The sequence below is a fragment of the Ursus maritimus genome, unplaced genomic scaffold, assembly GCF_017311325.1.
Source record: "Ursus maritimus isolate PB19 unplaced genomic scaffold, ASM1731132v1 scaffold_1, whole genome shotgun sequence".
In the NCBI taxonomy this organism is placed as follows: domain Eukaryota; kingdom Metazoa; phylum Chordata; class Mammalia; order Carnivora; family Ursidae; genus Ursus; species Ursus maritimus.
Window position 1 is genome coordinate 43075331 of NW_024423343.1, and position 24478 is coordinate 43099808.

The 24478-nt window shown below is 36.5% G+C and overlaps 1 protein-coding gene across 1 annotated transcript in view; it reads left to right on the plus strand.

Moving 5' to 3' along the window:
* The window catches only part of HIBCH (3-hydroxyisobutyryl-CoA hydrolase), a 115253-nt gene that overhangs the window by 58826 nt on the left and 31949 nt on the right, over positions 1–24478 (plus strand). Inside the window, exons 7-11 of the mRNA XM_008687264.2 lie at positions 5221–5299; positions 15922–16067; positions 18050–18136; positions 22774–22832; positions 23543–23624. Of these exons, the coding sequence (XP_008685486.1) occupies positions 5221–5299; positions 15922–16067; positions 18050–18136; positions 22774–22832; positions 23543–23624 (453 nt within the window). The remainder of the gene's footprint in view (positions 1–5220; positions 5300–15921; positions 16068–18049; positions 18137–22773; positions 22833–23542; positions 23625–24478) is intronic.

A 24478-nucleotide genomic window follows, 5' to 3' on the forward strand; every position in this document is an offset into this window, starting at 1 on the left:
GTAGAAAATTGGTACTACTGCTTTGGAAACTTCTTATTTTAAAAAATTAAATTAGTTTCCTTTGACCCAGTAGTTTTATTTCCTGGTATATACCCAAACAAAATGTGTGCACTCATGCACCAAAAGACATGCGTGAGAATGGTCATCGAATCATTATTTGCAGTAGCCCCAAGCCAGAAAACCTAACTAGCTATTTACTGTAGATCAATAAGTTATTTGTACAAAGGAATGCTGTACGATGAAAAAAAAATGCATACAACGTGAACGAATCTCAAATAGAGTTGACTAAATGATAAATAGTATATACTCTATGATTCTAATTATATCAAGATAAAATCAGAAAGCATAAATGTTATTTTGTTGGAAGTCAGGATAGTGGTTGCCTGAAGGAGGGAATGATGACTTACAGGGTACAAAAAATAATTTCTGATAATTTTTATCTACATTTTGGTTACATAGGTGTGTTAACTTTTGGGTGATTCATTGGACATGTATACTTACCATTTGCAACTATTTGTATATTTTTGAATGTGTATTATGTGTCAATTAAGAACGTTTTTTTAAAAAGCCAATGTGGCTGACCTGAGCGCCAGTGAGGAAAGTAGAGAATGGTAAACTCCAAGACCAGGGAGCTAGAAAGGGACCAGACAATGGCCTTATCAGCCATGAGGAGGAATTTTGGTAATATTTTAATGTAATAGGAAGTCACTGGAGAATTTTGGGCAGGAGAAAGCCTTAACCGATTTACATTTAATAAGCTTACTTGGCTGCTGTGTAGAGAATGGATTGTGGCAAGAACAGAAGCAAGAGCGACCAGCCCAGGCAAGAGATACTAGTGACTTCAACTAGGGTTGTAACAGTGGGGATGTGAACAGTGGCCCGATCTAAAGTATGTTTTGAGGTTAGAGCTGTAAAGACCTGTTCGTAGATTAGATTGGGGGATCAGAAAGAAAGAGGATGATGCTGAGGTTTTTGGCCTGAGAAGCTGGGTGAATGGTGGTGCTATTTACTGAGGGAGCACCGCATTTAAGGAGATATCAAGAGATTTACTTCTGATGTATGAACATTGAGAAAAATATTAGATATATAAGTGGAGACATTAAGTAGGCAGGTAGATATAAAATTCTAGGGAAATCAGGACAGGGAATTGATTTCAGTCGTTAATGTAGAATGAACAGAGTGCAGGTGAAGTGGAGTAGAGGAATGACATCTGATCATTGGTGTGGGCAGATCAACATTTGGATGTCAAGAAGAAGAGAAAGAGCAACTACGGAGATAGAAGGAAAACCAGCAGAGTATGGTGTCTCAAAGTCAAGTGAAGTGTTTCCTGAAGTAGGGACTAAGCAGCTGTGCCAGATGCTACTGAGATATCCACTTAGATGATGAGATTTGAATAGGGGGTTTGGTAGGATGCAGGGAGAGTATTTGAGGAGAGTTAGGAATTAGAATGGCATCTTACATTTGGGGAATGAATCTGTGCAGTATAACCGTTAATACAATAAAAATCGAAGGCTTTGAAGTCTTTAGTCTAGCAAAGGGTACCAGCTCAGGTTAATGGTTAAAAAGTATGTAACAGTAAATTTTGAAAGTTTCAAGGGGGACTTCTTATAAACAACCATAACGGATTCTTTTATATAAGATACAAAAATCAGATCCGAATCTGCCACGAAGGTGCTACATCCTTTTCAGTGCTGATCAGCATTTTATTCTTAGTACCTCCAAGTGCACTGACTTGCATCTTTTCCAGCCTTCCTCTTAATTAAAAGGTTTTTAAAATTGGCTCTTAATGGTACTTATGTCAAGCATCTCTTATTCTGAAAGCTTATTATTAATTCTTTCTAAAGTCTTGAAGTCTTTGATTTCATTCATTTTATCAGCTATGGATTATACAAAATAATATGTAATACAAGATAACTCAGTGAAAATAGGATCTGTAGTTTCTATGTCAAAGAATACAGGGCTCATAAATTTCTTTCTCTTTTGATTTCAGGAGGTAGATAAAGGCCCTCTATAGAGAAGTTGGGCTGTGAAGTGGTTCTCATGCCAAACAAGGAGGATTTCAGAAGATGTAATGGGGTGACTAGTCTGGGATGAGCAGTGTTAGCAGGAAGAGGCATACAAGACAGCTTATATTGTGTGATGCTGAAGCATGACAGGATATAGATCTGGTTCTAATTGAAAATGTAGCAAGAGACTTTTTTAATTGAAAAGAACATGGACTCACACAGATCCAGAAGAGAGAATGGAGCAGTTATTAGATAAGTGTGGGGATCAAATGGGAATCCATGGACAAAAATGGGCAGCATCGCTTGTCTTCCTAAAAATTGAACTGCAAGCGATCTCTGCTGCTTTTTTGTAGGTTTGCTTTGTTTGCTCTGTGGACTGCATGCAGCCTTCTCAGTTTATTCATCATCACCCTGTATAATTTCTGCTTTAACTTGGCTGTCATGTCTTCTTCAGCTCAAATTTCAAATGACCTTTAAGCTTTGGCTGTCATTGACTCACAGCAGTCCACTGTATTTTAGTTTAAATTCCTACGGGTGAAAATCTTGTCTAATGCACTTTTCTTTCTCTCCCTTTGCTCCCTGGGCCTTTCAGTTCTGGTTACCCTTGAATGGCTACCCTTGGGTACCCATCCCTAGTTCAGCCACTGCTCAGGGAAGGGCAAAGTCTTTGGGTAGAGAAAGGGCAGTGATGGGACAGACAGATAGGCCTTCTCTAGTATGTCTTTCTCTCTTTAAAATTATATGATTAATTGAAATTGTAAAGGCTTGGAATTTTGGAGGAACAGCATGAAGGCCCTGTGGTTGGTGAAATAAGTGTGCAAGAATAGTGGGAGATGTGGGGCGCCTGGGTGGCACAGCGGTTAAGCGTCTGCCTTCGGCTCAGGGCATGATCCCGGCATTATGGGATCGAGCCCCACATCAGGCTCCTCCGCTATGAGCCTGCTTTTTCCTCTCCCACTCCCCCTGCTTGTGTTCCCTCTCTCGCTGGCTGTCTCTATCTCTGTCGAATAAATAAATAAAATCTTTAAAAAAAAAAAAAAAAGAATAGTGGGAGATGTAGTCAGAGGTACACTGGGCCATACTATGTAGAGCCCTGCATGCCATGAATAGAGTTTGAAGTGTGTGTGTGTGTGTGTGTGTGTGTGTGTGTCTGTCTGTCTGTCTGTCTCTCAGATAAATATCCACGTTTGTTCAAATATGTATTAGAGATACATAAGGTAAAATCTGGAGGGTTACATACCAAATTAATAGTAACTCTTTCTCTGGAAAGAGGGAGGAAACTAGGATTGGGGTTGTGGTCAGTGGTCAGATTTTACCTTTATACATAAATATTAAGTAAAGGGGGATATAGACATTGCTGTTTGTCGAATCAGAGTTAATTAAAAGAGATAGGAGACAATGACCAGAGGAGTATGGTTTGAAGCAGGGTCTGTCCATGAAACCTGGTGATTTACCTACTGTGCATCCCCATGGAGGCAGTTCTGAGCCCTAGGACTCAAAGGAACAAAGTTGGAAAACTGGGAATCCAGTCCAACTCTTAAGTTCTTAGCAAGACATTCCTGAACATTAATAAGTTTCAGCTACGATGTGATAAACTAAAAGTGGAGAGAATATGAATCAAGGACCTCTAAAATAATGTAATAAGTTAATACTAAAACAAGTAACTCTTATTTAAAATTTGTAAGATTTCATCATCTTAAAGTATATACAGTCAAATTTGGGTCAGTATTGTCAGTTGACTGTGTCATAATAGAATACCTATAACATGATATTTGCCTGTATGAAGAATATCAGACATTGTGGATTTAACTTATAAGTGTTGACACCAGAAGATGCAGGTAGTGGCTGAAGAATTTTATTCACTTTCATGTTTATTTACATGGTCTTCTAAAACTTAAGCTTAGCATATAGTATGTAAAATTTATAAGAAATTGCATGTGTGTTTTAGTGTTTCTTAAGTGGGTTTTAAAGTTTCAAGAACTTTTATTTTGCTATTCTTCTTAAAGATTTTATTTTTAAGTGGTCTCTACACCCAACGTGGGACTTGAACCCACAGCCCCAAGATCAAGAGTCACACGCTCCACTGACTGAACCAGGCCTCCCCACCCCCATACTTTTTCTTTTTCTTTTCCTTTTTTATTTTTTAAGATTTTATATTTTAAGTAATCTCTACACTATTTTAAGTAATCTCTACACCCAACGTGGGAAAAGTTTCAAGAACTTTTAAATGGCTGAACTGAGTATGAAAACACTTGAAAGAGTTGAAGAAATTGTAGTGAAAGATTAGAAGAACCAGATAGAAATGAGGCCCTTTCTATTTAGTTAATGCTTACAGAACTCTGAAGTGCCTGGTATTGCTCTGAATACTTTGTTTTAACTCATTTAATACTATGCTGACAAAGATAGAATACACTGGTTAAAAAGGATCAAGAATGAGAACAAAAACAGTCTAACAGAAGTTCTGAATAATGTGAAAAGAACATAACATAGGAAATGCATGTTATAGTGTGAGCACTGGTGTTAGCTGGATACTTTGTCATCACATGTATACCTCTTATTTCATTTTATTCAAACTATGTTTTTTCAAATATCTTTATTCAAAGATTACTGTTAAGTTTTCCCTTTTCAGTGACATTCAACAAATTAGAGATAGAGACTTTCAGCCAAATCTTATTTTCTAAAACTTATGTTTAGTAATCAGTTTTTAAGAGGTGTACAGTAGGCCCTGTTAAATGTTGTATCTAAGAAAAATGATGTTACTAATGTTATGAACTATGTAATAAATGATGAAATATGTGAATAAATGTGTTAAGATACTGTTCAAAGTACTGAAATTAGCTAGAATGGCTTGGTTGTGCTCTTTTGATGACTGGTTCCACTGATGACAACACGCAGTCATTCTGGGAACAGTCACTAGTCTATAACGCTATACTGGATTTGAAAATGAGAGGGAATGGGGAAGAGTACATTAAACATAACACAAAATACTGATTGAAAACAGCTAAAACAAGCCTATTGCAGGTACCAGGGATACCCATATATTTTTTTGTCCAGTATTCCTGAAATTATGTGTTTTAGTGTTTTTCTCCAGTGTAGCTCCTAAAAGAAATTCCGTAAAAATAATTTACTTGGTTTAAAATGTTTGTGTGTATATGAGTTTGTTTATATTTTTTTTTACAGTATTTTTAAACAACTTTTTGCCTTATTTTCCTAGGGAGTTGGTCTCTCAGTTCATGGGCAATTCCGAGTGGCCACAGAAAAGTCTCTTTTTGCGATGCCAGAAACAGCAATAGGTAAAAACCCCCAATTTTTCATCATCACTTTTAGAATTATCTTTGGATGCATTTCAGATTACACTGTTGTTAAAGGAATTGATGGAATCTTACTGAGATATAGCAGTGGAAGAATTCTTTTTTTTTTTTTTTTAAGATTTTATTTATTTATTCGACAGAGAGAGAGACAGCCAGCGAGAGAGGGAACACAAGCAGGGGGAGTGGGAGAGGAAGAAGCAGGCTCATAGCGGAGGAGCCTGATGTGGGGCTCGATCCCAGAACGCCGAGATCACGCCCTGAGCCGAAGGCAAATGCTTAACCGCTGTGCCACCCAGGCGCCTCAGCAGTGGAAGAATTCTTAAGAAAGGAAGATACCTCAAAGTTATATTAGCTCAGTAATTGTATCTGAAAACACAAAAGAAAAGAATATTTAACTGGCAACACTAACACACTGGTCGTTAATTTTAGATAAAAGATTATTAGGAGAAAATAGTCTTATTTTGAGATCTATGATCCATTTTGAATTTTTTTTTTTTTTTTTTTTTTTTTATGGAGAGAGAGAGAGTGTGCCTGAGTTGGGTGGGAAGTGGCAGAGGGAGAGAATCCCAAGCAGGCTCAATACTCTCTGCTTGGTCTCATGACTGAGATCATGACCTGAGCTGAAGTCAGTAGTTGGACACTTACCCGACTGAGCCACCCAGGTGCCCCCATTTTGAAATTTTTGTACGTGGTGTGAAATATGGATCAAAGGTATGGATCAAATTTTATTATTTTGCACATGAAGATATAGTCGTTCACACACTACATTTTGAAAAAGCTGTTGTTTCTCCACTGATGGCTTTTGTACTTTTATATGTGTTATATTGGTGCCAACACTAGTCTTGATTACTGTTGCTTTGTAGTAGGAATCAATGTAGCGATAATCCTCCCATTTTGTTGTTTTCCCCAAGTTGTTTTGGCTATAAAATCCTTTGTATTTCTATATGAATTTTAGAGTCAGTTTGTCAATTTCAACTAGAAAACCTTCTAGGATTTTGATTAGGATTGTGAAATCATACGGTATTTGTCCTTCTCTGATTTATTTCACTTAGCGTAATACGCCTACGTCTATCGATACTGTTACAAATGCCAAAATTTCATTCCTTTTTTGTGGCGAAAGTAATATTCCATCGTATATGTATGTCTACCACATCTTTTTTATCCATTCATCTATTGATGGACACTTCGGTTGCTTCCATATCTTGGCTATTGTAAATAATGTTGCAGTGAACATAGGGGTGCATATGGTATTTTTATATTTTTTCAGATACATACCCGGAAGTGGAATAGGTGGATTATGTGGTAGTTCTATTTTTAATTTTTTGAGGAACGCCCTTAACTTTCCACAGTGGCTGTCCCAATTTATATTTCCACCAGCAGTACATGAGGGTTCCCTTTTTTTCTGCATCCTTACCAACACTGGTTTTTGGCTTTTTGATGATAGACAATCTGACAGGTGTGTGGTGATATCTCATTGTGGTTTTCTTTTAAAATTTTATTTTATTTTTTAAATGAAGTTTTTATATTCTGGTATAGTTAACATACAATGTTATATTAGTTTCAGGTGTACAATATATTGATTTATCACTTCCATACATCACCCAGTACTTCAGTACTCAGCACAAGTATCCTCCTTAATACCCATCAGTTATTTCACCCATCCCCCTATCCACCTCCTCTCTGATAACCACCAGTTTGTTGTCTATAGTTAAAAGTTTGCTTCTTGGTTTATCTCTCTTTTTTCCTTTGCCCATTTGTTTCTTAAATTCTACATATGAGTGAAATCATATGGTATTTGTCTTTCTGTGACTGACTTATTTTTCTAAGCATTATACTCTCTAGCTCCATCCATGTCATTGCATATGGCAAGATTTCATTCTTTTTTTTGTGGCTGAATAATATTGCTGTGTGTGTGTGTGTGAGAGAGAGAGAGAGAGAGAGAGAGAAAGAGAGATCTCTTTACCCATTTATCTATCAGTGGACACTTGGACTGCTTCCACAATTTGGCTATTGTAAATAATGCTGCTGTAAACATAGGGGTGCATATATCCCATCGAATTAGTGTTTTTGTATTTTGGGGGGTACATACCCAGTAGTACAAATACTGGATTGTAGGATAATTCTATTTTTAACTTTTTGAGGAAACTCCATGCTGTTTTCCACAGTGGCTGTACCAGTTTGCATTTCCAGCAACAGTGCAAAAGGATTCCTTTTTCTCCACATCCTTGCCAACACTTATTTCTTGTATTTTTGATTTTAGCCATTCTGATAGGTGTGAGGTAATATCTCACTGTAGTTTTGATTTGTTTCCTTGATGATGAGTAATGTTGAGTATCTAATGTGTCTGTTGGCCATCTGGATGTCTTCTTTGGAGAAATGTCTATTCATGTCTTCCCGTTTTTAATTCAATTGTTTTTTGGGGTGTTGAGTTGTATAAGTTCTTCATATATTTTAGATACTAATCCCTTATCAGATATGTCATTTGCAAATATCCTCTCTCATTCAATAGGTTGCCTATTACTTTTGTTGATTATTTAAATATCTTCTCCCATTCAGTAGGTTCTCTTTTAGTTTTATTGATTGTTTCCTTCACTGTGCAGAAGCTTTTTATTTTGATGTAGTCCCAGTAGTTTATTTTTGCTTTTATTTTCCCTGCCTCAGGAGATATATAGAATGATGTTATTATGGCTGATGTCAGAGAAATTGCTGCCTGTGCTCTCTTTTAGGATTTTTATGGTTTCAGGTCTCACATTTAGGTCCTTAATCCATTTTGAGTTTACTTTTGTGTATGGTGTAAGAAAGTGGTCCTGTTTCATTCTTTTGTGAGCTGCTGTCCAGTTTTCCTAATACCACTTATTGAAGAGACTATCTTTTCCCGACTGTATTTTTCCCTCCATTGCCGTAGATAAATTGACCATATACATGTGGTTTTATTTCTGAGGTCTCTATTCCATTGATCTATGTGTCTGTTGTTGTGTCAGTTCCATACTGTTTTAATTTGTATAGTTTTGTAGTACAGTTTGAAATCAAGGAGCATTATGCCTCTAGCTTTGTTCTTCTTTATCAAGGCTATGCTGGCTATTGGGGTCTCTTGTGGTTCCTTTGGTATTTTAGGATTATTCTAATTCTGTGAAAATATACTAGAATTTTGATAGGGATCACTTTGGATCTGTATGTTGCTTTTGGTAGTATGGACATTTTAACAATATTAATTCTTCCAGTCCATGAGCATGGAATGTCTTTCTGTTTATTTGTGCTGTCTTCAGTTTTTCTCATCAGTGCTGTGCAGTTTTCAGAGTCTTTTACCTCCTTGGTTAGATTTACTCCTAGGTATTTTATTTATTTTCTTATGCAGTTGTAAATGGATTTCTTTTTTGGATTGACTTCTTAATTTCTCTTTCTGATAGCTCATTTATTAGGGTTTAGAAACACAACTGATTTCTGTGTATTAATTTTGTATCCTGGGACTTCATTGAATTCACTTATTCTAACAGTTTTTTGGTGGACTCTTCACGGTTTTCTGTATAGTATCATGTTATCTGCAAATGATGACAGTTTTATTTCTTCCTTTCCAATTCAGATGCCTTTTATTTTGTTTTCTTGCCGATTGCCATGGATAGGACTTCCAGTACAATGTTGACTAAAAGCATCAAGAGTGGACATCCTTGTCTTGTTCCTGATTTTAGAGGAAACAGTTTCAGCTTTTCACCATTGAATATGATGTTAGCTGTGGATTTGTAATACATGGCCTTTATTACATTGGGGCCATACATTGTACATTCCTTCTATACCCACTTTGTTGAGAGGTGGTTTTTTTTTTTTTTTATCATAAATGGATGTTGAATTTTATCAAATGATTTTCATATTTTATCCTTTGTGTTACATATACAATCAATACAGTGCTATGTATTGATTGATATGTGGATTTTTAAAAAAGATTTTTAAAATTTATTTCAGAGAGAGAGAGATAGCGAGAGAGAGAGCACAAATGGGGAGGAGAGGGAGAAGCAGGCTCCTCACAATCAGAGAGTCCAACACGGGGCTCTATCCCAGGACCCTGGGATCATGACCCTAGCTGAAGGCAGATGCTTAACTGACTGAGTCATCCAGGCCCCCTGATAGGTGGATGTTAAAGTCCTTGCATTTCTGGAATAAATCCCACTTGATTGTGGTGTATGATTCTTTTACTGTATTGTTGAATTGGTTTGCTAATACTTTGTTAAGGATTTTTGCATCTATATTCATCAGGGATAGTGGTATGTAATTTTTGTTTGTTTCAGTGGCGTCTTTAGTTTCAATATCAAGGTAATGCTAGCCTCATAAAATGAGTTTGGAAGCATTTTTCCTCTTCTATTTTTTGTAATAATTTGAGAAGGTTAAGTATTAACTTTTCTTTAAATGTTTGGTAGAATTCACCTGTGAGGGCTTCTGGTCCTGGACTCTTGTTTTGGGGGAGTTTTAAAATGCTGAATGAGTTTCATTCTTGTAATTGGTCTATTTAGATTTTCTTTGAGATTAGTCTTGGAGGGTTGTGTGTTTCTAGGAATTTATTTCTTCTAGGTTTTCCAATTTGTTGGCATATGATAATTGTTCGTAGTAATCTGTTATGTGTACACAGTAATCTTTATTTCTGTGATGTCAGTTGTAACTTCTTTCATTTCTGATTTTATTTATTTGGGCTCTTTTTCTTTATGAGTGTGGCTGTGGGTTTATCGATTTAGTTTGTTCAAGGGGTCAGATTTTAGTTTCATTGATTTTTTTTTTTAGTCCATTTATTTCTTCTCTGATCTTTTCTTCTGCAAATTTTAGCCTTTATTTTTTTTTCAATCTAATTCCTTTAGATATAAAGTTAGACTGTTTATTTGGGGAATTTTTTCTTGTTTTTTTGAGGTGGGTATTTCCCTATGAATATCCCTCTTAGTACTGCTTTTGCTGCATCCCATAGATTTTGTGTTTCCTTTTTATTCCTATTTTATTTAACCCATTGGTTATTTAGTAACATGTTACTTAGTCTTCATGTGTTTGTGGGTTTTTTTCCAGTTTCCTTCTTGTAATTAATTTCCAGTTTCATACAGTTAAGGCTTGATATAATTGTAGTTGCCTTGAATTTATTGAGACTTGTTTTATGGCCTAACTTGTGATCTATCATGAAAAATATTCCATGTGCATTTTTAAAGTAATGTTCTGTTTATATCTACTAAGTCCATATGGTCTAACATGTTGATTTTCTGTGTGATCTGTCCATTGATGTGAGTGGGGTATTAATGTTCCCTTTTATTATTGTATTACTGGATTACTCCCTTTTTGTCTGTTAATATTTACTTTATATATTTAGAGGATTCTGTGTTAGGTGCATAAATATTTATAAATGTTATATCCTCTTCTTGGATTGACCTCTTTATCATCATGTAATGTTTTTCTTTGTCTTTTGTTACAATTTTAAAGTTGGTTTTGTCTTACATGAGTATCACTAACCAGCTTTCTCTTTTCCATTTGCATGGAATATCATTTTAGGTCTGTGTGTGCCTTTAGATCTGAAGTGAGTCTCTTGTGGGCAGCATAGATGGGACATTTTTTTTTAATCCCTTCAGCCACCTATATCTTTTGGCTGTAGCATTTAGTACATTTACATTAAAAGTAATTATTAATAGGTATGTACTTATTGTCATTTTGTTGTTTTCTGGTTGTTTTGTAATTCTTCTCTGTTCCTTTCTTACTGGTGTATTCCCTTGGACGGTTTTCTTTAGTATTATGTTTGGGTTTCTTTCTCTTCATTTTTTTGTATATCTATTATGGATTTTGGTTTGTGGTTACCATGAGGTTCACATGTATCAATCTGTGTGTGTGTGTGTGTGTATAGATATATATATATGTCTTTTATATATTTATATTTATATATATATATATCATATATCATATATGAGATCTGATATATATACATACATATATTGATATATATATCAATATATCAGTCTATTTTAAGTTGAAAGTTGCTTAAGTTCAAACACATTCTAAAAGCCCTACATTTTTACTCCTCCCCCTCCTTTTGATGTCATATTTTACATCTTTTTATTTTATGTATCCCTTGACTACTTATTGTAGTTACAGTTGATTTTACTATTTTTGTCTTTTAATTTTCATATTAGCTTTTTAAATGGTTGATATATATATATATTTTTTTACTATATATTTACTTTTACTATATTTTACTTTATGTATTTGCCTTTATCAGTGAGATTTTTTTTTCTTTCATATGTTTTCTTATTTGTAGTTATGGCCTTCTTTTTTCTGTTAAAGAAGACCCTTGGGGAGCCTGGGTAACTCAATCAGTTAAGCATCTGCCTTTGGCTCAGGTCATGATTTCAGGGTCCTGGGATCAAGCCCTGCATCAGGCTCTCCATTCAGCAGTGAGTCTGTTTCTCCCTCTCCCTCTTCCTCTGTGATCTCTCTCACCTTTGCTCTCCCTCAAATAAATAAATAAATAAATAAATAAATAAAATCTTTAAAAAAAAAAAAAAGACCCTTTAACATTTCTTGTAAAGCCAGTTTAGTGGTGATGAACTCCTTCAATTCTATCTCCCCTTCAGTTCTGAATGATAGCCTTGCTGGATAAAGTATTCTTAGTTGTAAGTTTTTCTTTTCAACGCTTTGAATATATCCTGCCACTCTCTTTTGGCCTGTAAAGTTTTTTGGGAAAAAATCAGCTGATTGTCTTATGGAGTTTCCCTCTTATGTGACTATTTTTCTTTTGCTGCCTTTAAGATTCTTTATTTTTAAGTTTCACTACTTTTAATTATTATGTCTTGGTGTGGGTCTCTTTGGGTTCATCTTGTTTGGTACTTTCTTTGATTCTTGGACCTGAACAATGTCTGTTTCCTTCCCTGGATTAGGGAAGTTGTCAGCCATTATTTCTTCTAATAAGTTTTCTGCCCCTTTCTCTCTCTTCTCCTAGGGCCCCTGTAATGTGAATATATGTACACTTGATGTTTTCCTAGAGATCTCTAAAGCTACCCTCATTTTTAAAAATTCTTTTTTCTTTTTGCTGTTCTGATTAGGTAATTTCTACTGTTCTGTCTCTCAAATGCTGATTTGTCCTTCTGTATCATTTCAGTTGTCTTTCAGCTCTGGTTCTTATATTTTCTCTTTGTTGAAGTTCCTTCATTCTTAAGTGCAGTGAGCATCTTTATGACTATGACTTTGAACTCTTTATCAGGTGGTTTATCTGATAAATTACTTATCTCTGTTCCATTAAGGTTCCCCCCACTCCCAGGGTTTTATCTTCTTTTGTTTGGAATGTGTTCCTCTGTCTCCTCATTTCGTTTGACTTTCTGTGTTTGTTTCTGTGAGTTAGAACAGCTACATACCTCTCCTAGTCTGGAAGGAGTGGCCTTGAGCGGGAGCTTCCTCCCTGTAGACTGGTGTGCTTGGCAGCTTTGGCTGGTTGCAGCTGGAGCAGGGATGGGCCAGGAGTATGCTGCTCTCTGGGGTTACCTTAACAGGACGGCTGGGACTGGGGTAGGCACCTTTAGTGGACAGGCACAATTTGTGTGGGCTAGGGATCTGGGACTTGCTTAGGTAGGTCTAGTAGGTTGACTAGAGTGCCTGAACCTTGCTCCCGTCTGCACTGTGAAAGTGGATTGGGTGGGGGCGGGGGGTGGAATGTAAAATGTGGTGCTTGTTGGCACTTCTGACCCCAGAGAGTTCCAGCAGCGCCCTTCCTATTTGGTGGATGCTGTAAGGTTAGTAAGTGGATTTTCTTCACTTACATTCTAATTGCTCTTTAAACAGCTGTGTTTGTTTTGTTTTGATTTTTTCCCACTGTGCTCAGGGTGGGTGAGTCTGTGCAGGGGCCCCTCAGTGATATCCCTCCTTACTGTGCATCACATTGGGAGTGGTGTTCCTGTCTTACTGCCTGTATCTCTGTCTCTCCTGCTGTTGTATATGTGGTTCCTTCTATCATTTTTTGTCCAGAAGCTGTTCACTTGGTTCTCAGTTCTTTTTTAACAGGAATTGCTCGATATGTAGATGTAGATCTGGTGTCTTTGTGGAAGAAGATGAATTCAGGGTCTTCCTAAGCCACCATCTTGGACTGCCACCTGAAGTACAGTTGATTCCGTATTGACTTTGTGTCCTGCAAACTTCCTAAACTCATTTATTAGCTCTAGTAGATTTTTTTGTAGATTGTATCAGATTTTTTTTGTATAAATAATTACATCATTTACAAATAAAGTCACTTTTACATTTTCCTTTACAATATGGATACTCTTTATTTTTCTTGCCTTATTACACTGGGTAGAACCCCCAATACAATGTTGAATAGAGGTGCTGAGTGTGGGCCTTCTTGCCTCATTCTCGATCTTAGGGAAAACATTCAGTCCTTCAATAAAGTGGGTGGTTAGGTATAAGTTTTTCATAGGTGCCCTTTATCAGGATGATATTTTCTTCTATTCCTAAATTGCTGAGGGTTTTTATTAGGAATGGATTTTGAATCTAAAAAGCCAAAACTTTTTCTGCATCAGTTGAGGTGATTATTGGTTTTTCTTTTTCAATTTGTTAATGATGAATTGTTTTGATTGATTTTTCAACATTAAACTAGCCTTGCATTATTAGGATGAATCTCACTCTAGTATGAGGTGTTATACTTTTTATATGTTGTTAAGTTTGATATACTAAAATTTTGTTTGGAATTTTTGCATCTGTGTTCATGAAAGACATTGGTCTGTGGCTTTCTTGTAATGTCCTTGCTTCTGGTATGGGAGTAATGCTGGCCTCATTTTCTGGAGAAGTTTCTGTATAATTGGTATAATCTTTTTCTGTGTTTGGTAGAATTCATCAATGAAGCCGTCTAGACCTCAGGTTTTCTTTGGGGGAAGGTTTTCAACTACAAATTCAAAGTTTTTAAATATGTAGGACTATTCAAATTATCTGTTTCTTGCACAGACTTTGGTAGGGTGGATCTTTTAAGAAATTTGTCCAATTTATTAGCATAAAGTTTTTCATAAAGTGAAAACTTTTGTGGGGGACACAATTCAGTCCATAACAGGGATTTATCAGTATATAAATGTTATCTCTATAGAGCCATAAGTGCTAAGGAAATGTGGGTCTAGGGATAGCCTAAGATCAAGCCTAGGCACAGCAGCATGTAGGGGTCAGGTGAAGGAAGTAGACGCAGCAAGGGGGAATGGAAAGAAGCAGCCATTGAGACAGGGGCAAAAAGAGAGAATGTAGTACCCTGGAACAGAGGAACGTATTTCAGAACAGACTGTGTTTTCAGTTGGGCAGAGTGCTGCTGAGGCTGTGGGGCAGGTAATATATAATGTAGAAGGCATGTAGAGTGTAGAATGTTGGGGAACTGAAAGAACAGAGTGGCTGAAATGTAGTAAATGAGTGGTAAGAGATGTACTTGAAAAAGTGACTGGGGACCTTGAAGACTTTGATAAAGTGTTGGTTTTAATCTAGGGGAAATGGTTATGGAAGAGTTTTAAGCAGTAGAAGGCAAAACTCTTTAAGATTTGTGTTATTAAAAAGATCACTCTGGCTACTGTATGGAGAACTTTCAGGAGAAGGTATCAATAGGTCATAGTCATTGGTGGTCTGAGAGGAAGGTGTCAAGACTGGATGGTTGAGTACTCTTTGAGGTAAGTGATACTAGAAGAGAGATGATAGGAGTCAGGGGAAGTCATGAATTCAACTTTAGAGCTATCTTGTTCGAGGTGCCAAGAGATATTTACAGTAGAATGCTGCTAATTCTTTCAAGTCTAGGAACTTTTTGTCAAGTAGAATTGGAAAGAATTTTGAATGCTTGTGTTTTTATCTCAATTTCATTAAGTGAAGCAATCTTAGAATAGGTATCTAGTTTATAAAACTAGAGGGTCACAGTTGTTTATGGAGCTCTTAAATACCAAAAAGTACTGTACTGGCAAGAATTTGCATATATGCTATTTTCAGTTGTTACCAGTAGAGAGAATAAGGGAATTTAAAAAAAAGGTGGCCAAGAAAAGAGGAAATGCAAGTGATTTTCTTAGGTATAAACACTCTTGGTGTAGGACTAAAGGTTATTGCATCACTTTAAATACCCTGAATATTAGATAATTGATTAACAGAATAGACTATGATTTTTGAATGGTAATAATGAATTTTCACATAATATAGCTTTAGATTATGTGTATTTTTTCTTTGCTTATCATTTGGAAAGAAAATATTTTTTTTATTTAAATTCAATTAGCCAACATATAGTGCATCATTAGTTTTTGATGTAGTGTTCAATGATTCATTTTCATTTTTTACTGTTTCAGAGATTATTAAAAATAGTGATAAGGAAATTTTAGGTAATATTTAATGAGTACTACTTATATACAAAATTATGCCATCAAGTACTTTATCAACTTCTATAGAAATGAGACATGAAAATTTTGAAAAATATTCAAGTTAGAACAATTTAATAGCAAGTCTTTTGTGATACTGATTGCATTGGAAAGTACTTAGTAATATTTTTAGTATAGATTCAAATACTGGAGAGAAATGGCCATATGATCTCAAATAAAGAGTTATATTCATCTTTTTAATTTGAATCATTATTATCGCTCATCATTATTTAATTACAGGACTGTTCCCTGATGTGGGTGGAGGTTATTTCTTGCCACGACTTCAAGGAGAACTTGGTTACTTCCTTGCATTGACGGGATTCAGGCTGAAAGGAAGAGATGTGTATGTAGCAGGAATTGCTACACATTTTGTAGATTCTGAAAAGGTAATTACTTGGATTATTGCATTTGGTGTAGTTGGAATAACTCATACTGCACAGGAAGGCACTATAAGTGTTTGAGATCCCAGGCTTTTGGTTAGACATGGGTCTGAATCCAGGAGCTACTGTTTAAAGCTTTATGACCTTTGGGAAGGTAATTAAGCTCTCCAATCATGTTTCCTCATGTGAGAAATGGAGACAATTATGTCTGGATTCAGGACTGTTTTGCCTGGCACCTTCAGTAAATATTTTTTCATGAATAATTACACTTCGGTTAAAAAAATACCTACTTTAAGAAAATCTAATATATAAGAATCTAAATTTATATATAAAAAGATAGGCTTTTATTTTGTAAAAACATTTTTGAAAGGTCCTCTTGGTTATGAGTTTCCCTACTAGTGCATTTAAGAGTTACATTTGTAAAATATGGTTTTAAAAACTTTTCTAAAGGCTCTTGCAAGGGACACATATTACTTAGCTTTGTCTTTTTTTTTTTTTTTTAATATTGTGGCCAATTTCTTAGCACAGAATAGCATAGTGGCAAAGAACGTACAGACAGACAAGTTAGGTTTAAATCCTAGCTTGAATTTACTTTCTTATCCACTAGTTTATCCATCTCTATATGGCGATGGCAGTTCCTACCATAGTAGTTGAATCTCTTTGTGGTCAGTGTAACAGAAAATCTAGTTCAAGGTGGTTTTGCCTCAGAATTTCGAGCAAGAAATTTGGGATTTATTCTGCCTCAACTGGGAACTCACTCTCCTTGAACTGGCTTATATTACCCTTGAGCCCATAAGCCAGTTGGACTACATCGACTAACCGACCTTGCTAATGTGTTCCATTTCTGAAACTATGGGGTGAACTTAGCTTTCCAGGAGGAAGCACATAGATCTCCAGATGGATATCTGATCTTGAGCGAGGCATGTTCGGGATAGGAGAAGGGATGTTATAAAAAAGTATGAGAACCTTCTATCACATTGCTTGAAGTTTCAGATCTTTCTCCACGTTAAGGGCATCCACAGCCACATGGAGTAGGTGGCTGTCCCATCTTTCCCTTGAGCTGTAACAGGAAGCAAACGTGGGACTCCCTTATCTACTCTGGAGGGGCACCCTTTATTAGGGTGGAATTTAGTTAAGGATGGGAGAGAGTGCTGATCCACAGCTTATTCCCTTTGTCAGCCTGCCCGGTAATAATCTCTACAGTGTGTAGACTGCCATTCACAGGGCCTATACAGGATAACAGAAAGGAGTAATGAATGTTGGCGATGAGACTCGAGGTGGGCACAAAAGATAAAAGATAAATAACCATCTGTCTCATCTGACAAAGTAGAATATGAGAAGTGTAAACAAAGAATATAGAGAAAGTATTCAATAGATTGAAAGGAGGGAAAACTTAAAAGACTGGAATTTTTCTCATAGAGGTTGCAGTTCAGCTGGGCCATAAGATGAGTATTGTCAGGAAAAGGCATTCTAGATAGAGGAAACATGTAATGAGCAAGCGAGTGGGCAGGAAAGCTTAGCTATGTTTTGGGAACAATAAAAAGTCCCATTTGGCTGAGCATAGACTAGTATGTGAGGGATATAGATGGGAGAGTTAAGTGTGGCTATATTGTAGAGCTCTGCATTGACTGTAGTAACCATTAGTCACATGTGGCAATTTTAGTGAAAATTAATTGAAATAAAATTTATAATTCAGATCTTTGGTTGCAGTACTGCATTTCAAGTGTTTAATAGAAACAAACATGAATGTCTCTCTCCTCTTTAGTTTCTTCCATCTTTATCTAATTCCTTGTAAAGCAGCATTTGCTGTGTGGGAATGTGTGTGCATTCAACTTCAGAGAAAATTTCCTTCACTGATTCAGCTGAAGAGAGCACATCATAATTTTAAGACACGTATTTTTAAAAAGAGTACAAGGTTTCTTAAAAAAAAAAAGTCCGTGTTTGTATTGGGGTTCGAATCTGTTTTCCTTTTTTTTTTTCTCTTTTAGTTGGGCATGTTAGAAGAAGATTTGTTAGCCCTAAAAGCTCCTTCAAAGGAAAATATTGCAGATGTCTTAGATGCTTACCATGCAAAGGTAATCTCATCAGTATTCTAACTTCAGATTTTAATTCATGGGGAAGGGGAAATGATTGAAAAATTAGCAGTTGGTGAATGTTATAGTTTGTAGATATAAGGATGCTGGGATTTATTAACTTGAAGGCTTGATGGAAGGATCAGAGCTTCAGAATTGTTAGGATAGACATCCAAGAAGATGACTTCTTTGCCACACAACAACACAGCTTATCTTCTCATTGCTGGTGAATTTCAACGTGTAGCCTTGTGATTGGCCCTTGCAAGGGCATTTTGCAGTGCACCGTGACATTTCTCTAATGGATGGTTCAGTGTTGACGCTGTTGAGCTGCTAAAGTGAAACTCTGGCGCATATCTAAATATAATGATAAAATATATTTCAGTGTTCACTTTTAATTCCTGATTTATGTTGTGTAACTTAAATTTTCTTTTAAGAGCCAAAAATCTATAAAAATGTACATGACTTCTGGTAAAACATGACGGGTTGAATACATGCTCCCTTCTAGAACCCCACTAAGATTGTAACAAAGGAATAAAAAAGGCACAAATCCTCAAAGACAAATAGAACGGAAGAGGAGACAGCGGCAGGTATGAGATGTCAATATTTTGGAAACTTGAAAACAGAAGGATAAGGGCAGCTACTTTACATTTGAGAGCACTGAAATATCTTATCCTTCAGTAGGGGAAGCCAGTAAGAGGCAAGCCAGTTCTTGCTCTATACCCTCTGTAAGGTACCAGAGTCCCCTGAAGACTGGGATGTGGAGATGGGCAGAAAAACAAGAGGATCCCTGCAAATTTTTATAAGGAGCAGTTAGGCCTCCGGGAGTCTCCCTCTTGTAGCACCAGCTACCCTTTCATGGCTTGGCTGAAGAGTAGAAATTTACTGCTTAGGTCAAATCAGATAGACCTAGCTGACCGCAGGGGAGGGTGAAGTGAAGTGCTCTACTAAAAAGAGGCAGAACATATAAATAGGAAGACCTCTAGCCTCTTTGCCTAGTTAGCTTCCAGACTATTAAATATCCTCTCAGTTTGGGCACCTGTAACAAAAATACCATAGGCTGAGTGGCTTAAACAATAGAAATTTATTTTTCACAGTTCTGGAGGCTGGGAACTCCAAGATCAGGTGTCAGACAATTAGATTCTTGGTGAGGACCTGTTCCTGGTTTACAGATAGACAGACACCTTCTTTCTATATCTTCACACAGCAAAGTGAGCTCTCTCAGGTCTCTTCTTATAAGGGTACTAATCCCATCATAAGGACTCCACCCTCTTGACCTAATTACCTCTCAAAGGCCCCACCTCCAAGTACCATCACTTTGGGGATTAGAGTTTCAATGTGAATTTTGGGGTGACACAAACATTCAGTCAATAGTACCATCCCAGTCCTAAGCAGTACATTTGAAGAAAAAGGAAAAAACCTGTAGATATTGACATTTGAGGACATTCCCCCCTCAACAATGAAACATCCAGGTCTTTGCCTAATCATTTTATAATGCCTCAGACAGTTGACAGGCCTATAACTGTGATCAACTTTACACATAAAGCTACTTAATTTTAGTACTTCATGCTAAAAATTTTTTTATGGCAAGCATAAAAACAAATTGGTCAAAATAAAAAAGGCACTTCAAGCAGTGCAGGGAAAAGGAAACTTAGAAAAACTGTAATTGTTAAAACTGTAATTGTTAAGAGGAAAATATTTCATCTGTGAAATAAGAATAGATGTAATATAGTAGTCAAAGAATAAAAAAGAAATGTGATAACAAAAGGGAAAAAACCCCCACAACAGATTAGATTAAAATTGAAGGTTGCGGAGAACTATACAAGGACAAAAAGGATAATAAGATGGAAAATGGAGAGAAAGGAACATTAGAGGTATCATTCCAAGAGATCTACATCTAATTATTAGGAATTCATAACAGAGAAGAGATAGGGGAGGAAATATTTAGAAAAATAATATAAAAATTTATTCAGAACTGAAGAAGATGAAAATGGATTGACCGAACCCCTGAACGCTCAGTGCAATGAACATGAACACAGAGCACGTGAGGATTTCATCCAGTTCTGTCAAGGCATTTGGCAGTCTCTCGTGTTGGGGAAATATAGCATGGGTTGGCCTGGGTGGGACTTGAAGGGCTTTAGAGAGCTCTGCTAAACATGGGGGTATTAGTCTACAGATGAAGTCGTCTTGGCCTTTTCAGTTTTTTCTCAGTGATTTGGGTGAGAACATTGACAGCATTTTGATCAAATTGATTTGAAACTAAGAAAAAAAGGTAAAAGAATATGGATTTAAAAAAAGCCTTCAAGTTTAGAGTGACCCGTTTAATAGTATCAGTGTGAAAGGTAATAAATGTATGGGAAAACACTCCCTGTGTTTTCCTTTATTCTCACACTACTACCACATTCACAACACTTCTGACATCAGATATGTGGGTTTTCTACACATCAAGCAATTCAATGCAACACCACTTGGGTGTCCTAGAATTCATTTTGGTAGTGACACTGTCTACCTGGAGTTAGCATCAGATCCTACAACCTAAGAGCTCAGTCCCACAAGACTGACCCCACTTCAGATGCCAGTCACAAGTCCTAGCTTGTCACCTGTACTTCTGATTGGCCACAAATCAGGGTTCTCATGACCCCTTCCTTGGGTTTGATAATTTGCTAGAATTTCTCACAGAACTCGGAAACACTTAGTGTTTGTTGGTTTATTATAAAGGATACGGTAAAGGATATGAATGAATAGTCCAGTAAAGGGTACACAGGGCAAGGTCTGGAAGGGTCTCAAGCCCAGGAGCTTCTGTCCCAATGAAGTTGGGATGTACTACTCTCCCCACTTGTGCATGTGTTCATTAACCTGGAGCTCTCCAGACTCCATCCTTTTGGATTTTTATGGAAGCTTTATTACATAGTCACTATTGATTAAGTTATTAGTCATTGGTGATTGAACTCAATCTCCAACCCCTTTTTCCTCACTGGGGGTGGAGGGAGGGAGGTGAGAAATGGTGGTAGTGTTGGTATGGGGCTTGATTAGAAAGTGGGACTGAAAGTTCCAATCTTCTAATAACTGGTTGGTTCCCCTGGAGACCAGCCCCATTCTTAGGAGCTTTCCAAAAGTCACCCTGTTAACATAACCATGATGGAAAGGGGCTTGTTATGAATAACAAATGGCCCATTTCACCTTAATTTCAGGACAAAAGACCAAATACAACAAAAGATACTCTTCTTAAAGAAATTTCAAAGTCTTGGGGAGCTGTGAGCCAGGAACAAAGAACAAATACATGGGCAAAGACCAAATATGTATTTATTATTTTATTTTATTTTTTAAGATTTTATTTTTAAATAATCTCTATACCCAATGTGAGGCTCAAACTTACAAGATCGAGAGTCGCATGCTCTACCACCTGAGCCAGCCAGGTGCCCCTGTATTTCTTATTTTAAATCACAGAATCAGAGGGGCGCCTGGGTGGCTCAGTCATTAAGCATCTGCCTTTGGCTCAGGGCGTGATCCCGGGGTCTTGGGATCGAGCCCCACATCAGGCTCCTACGCTGGGAACCTGCTTCTTCCTCTCCCACTCCCCCTGCTTGTGTTCCCTCTCTCGCTGGCTGTCTCTCTGTCAAATAAATAAATCTTAGGCTGGTGATGGGTATTAAGGAGGGCACGTGTTGCATGGTGTACTGGGTGTTGTACGCAAGTAATGAATCATGGAACTTTACATCAAAAACTGGGGATGTACTGTATGGTGACTAACATAATAAAAAATATTATTAAAAATAAAATCTTTAAAAAAAATAAATCACAGGATCACAATAGAGATAAGTGAAAATTTTGTATTTCAGTCCAAAGTACCAAATTTATAAAGTACAGCATTGGAAAAATGTAGCCTACAATAACACTGGGTTAAAAAAAAACAAAAAGGCAACATAATAGAACTGCCCCCAAACTAACTCAGACTTAGTCCTATTAGTAAAAGCGTTGTATCCAAACAAACAAGGATATGTGCAGCCCTGATGCCCTTTGCTATGATTTAGTCATACCCATAGCTAATGTGTACATTCCACACTTGATAAACTGGAACTTGTATGTAACAAGGGCCTGACTGTGAGGGGACACAAAACTGCATTTTGTGAGAAAAGAGGTGGAAGCAGGATTCACTAGGCCTATAAACATGAGAGGACTTATTCGGTCCAGAATTTTTGAAAAAAATCCTAAGTATAGTTATTCAAGCACTGGGAGTTCCTTCTCAAGCTACTGTTTTCTCTCCCTGGAGGTCAGTGCTACACAGATATCAGGGATGTGGTAGGAGTTTTCTGTATCAAATGGAAATTTGGGCTGGATGATGTCTCAGGTCCTTTACAATCTTTAATTCATTGCCATACTTTAATGATAATGTAGCATATATAATAATATATAAATAAAAGTGAAGGAACATATTTTGCCTTTGGCACATTTAAGAGCTAGTCTGGAATAACACCATCTGAATTTCGAACATGTGGTAGCTATTTATGAGGCTGTTGGATATAATTTGACTGAAAGTGATAATCTGTCACAAAGTGTATCATTAAATAGGATGACATTTTAAAGGATTTTTAGAAGATTTGGGTTACTTCAAGTGAATTACAAGATTTTTCTTTTTTAAACAGTCCAAGATTGATCAAGACAAGTCTTTTATACTTGAGGAACACATGGACAAAATAAACAGGTACTTAAAGAGAGGTCTCAGTACATCTATTCTTTTGGAAGGACTATATTAAATTGAATTTGCTAACACTGTAATTGCATTGTGTTTAATGCACTGAATTCTGAGATCAGATAGTATAGTGCTTTTATTTTTTCTCTTGGAAGTAGCTTCTTGTCTACTCTTTCAGGGAAGAAATAAGTCCATTATACTGAAATAATCTATCGTGTTGATTCATTTAGTGCAAAACTTTTTTTTTTTTTTTGATGGGAAAGAGGCTAGAAAATAATAATTGAATTATCTTTTATCTTCATAGAGTCATTTTTTATGAAGGTCTTATGAAGCTGATCAGCAAAAGATTTTTTGTGCAGTGATTTGAGAGATTGATAGACTGGCTTAAGGAACAGAAGGGGAGGATACAAACTATTGGAAAATAAGATAACTATCTCCACATTTTAGAAGCATCAGTTTTTCACAGTTAAGATATTTATTTGTAGGTAATAGATGCAAGAAAGCATAAGAGAAAATTTAGGCTTTATTTTGCATTAATAAAAGTAGACTGCAAACACTTACCCAGAGAAGCAAGGTTTTATTTCACCATCCTGTAAAATAGCTTGGAAAATTTTTCATAATTGAAATGGAGTTTGGGGAAAACCTGTGTTTAGAGTCATTTCTATTTTGGAAAGAAGAAATCGCTTGCAGATTGGTAAAATCATGTGTTTCCTTTTTTCTAGTTGGTTCTCAGCCAATACTGTGGAACAGATAGTTGAAAATTTACAGCAAGATGGTTCATCTTTTGCCCTAGAACAGTTGAAGGTAATGTGTGGATCATTTCTGTCCTAAGTGTGGTGAATCCTTGTGGTAAGGAAGCCTCTCTGAAGCCTCTTGTTTCAGAGCTCCATGGTGGTGACCCAGACCACTGCACAGGTTTTTGTTTTTGTTTTTTTTCTGAACTCATTTGAGCCTCAGAAAGCATTTTCACAAAACCTTTATCTAAACCCATGTGCCTTGTCTACCTGTTGGATGTTGACAGTAAAGCTGAGCTGTTTTTAGGTCCTGGGACTGTAACAGAGAAAGACTTCAGTAGGCATGTCTCATCTCCCAGGAGTCCTCCTTGTCCTGGGGACAAGCATTAAGGACATTTTTATTAGATAGGTTGGCCTACTGGAGTATAGTCTTTTTATAATATATTGAAATTCTGCCATTAATCTATAAATTCAGTTGAATATGGTCAGATCAGTATATGGTCTTTCTAAGCAGTAGGTTTGATTAAAAAAAAAAAAACTTTTAAACTAGTAAGAGGCCCCATCTAAGCTGAGTTTTAAGCAGTGTTTGTCAGTGTTAGGCACACTTGGATCTTTCTACGATGTGACTCAGCTGGTAACAGCAAAACAAAAGCTGTTTTTGTATAAAGGAGTGCACGAGTACTGACATGCTTGGAACCATGAGCATGAGACTTGGAATGTTTCAGACATACACAGAGGAGAGAAAAAAGTGTGTTTCCTTTTACTTTATAGAAAAGGTGTTAATAGCTTGCCCTTATCTGATAGTATTTTTCAGTTGATAGGTATAATTGTCACATTTCAGTTGTCACAAAACTTACAAAAAATTTTAAGTTTCACCTGTGAAGATGAAAACACTTCCCCATTGTTACTGTATTGTCTGTCTTT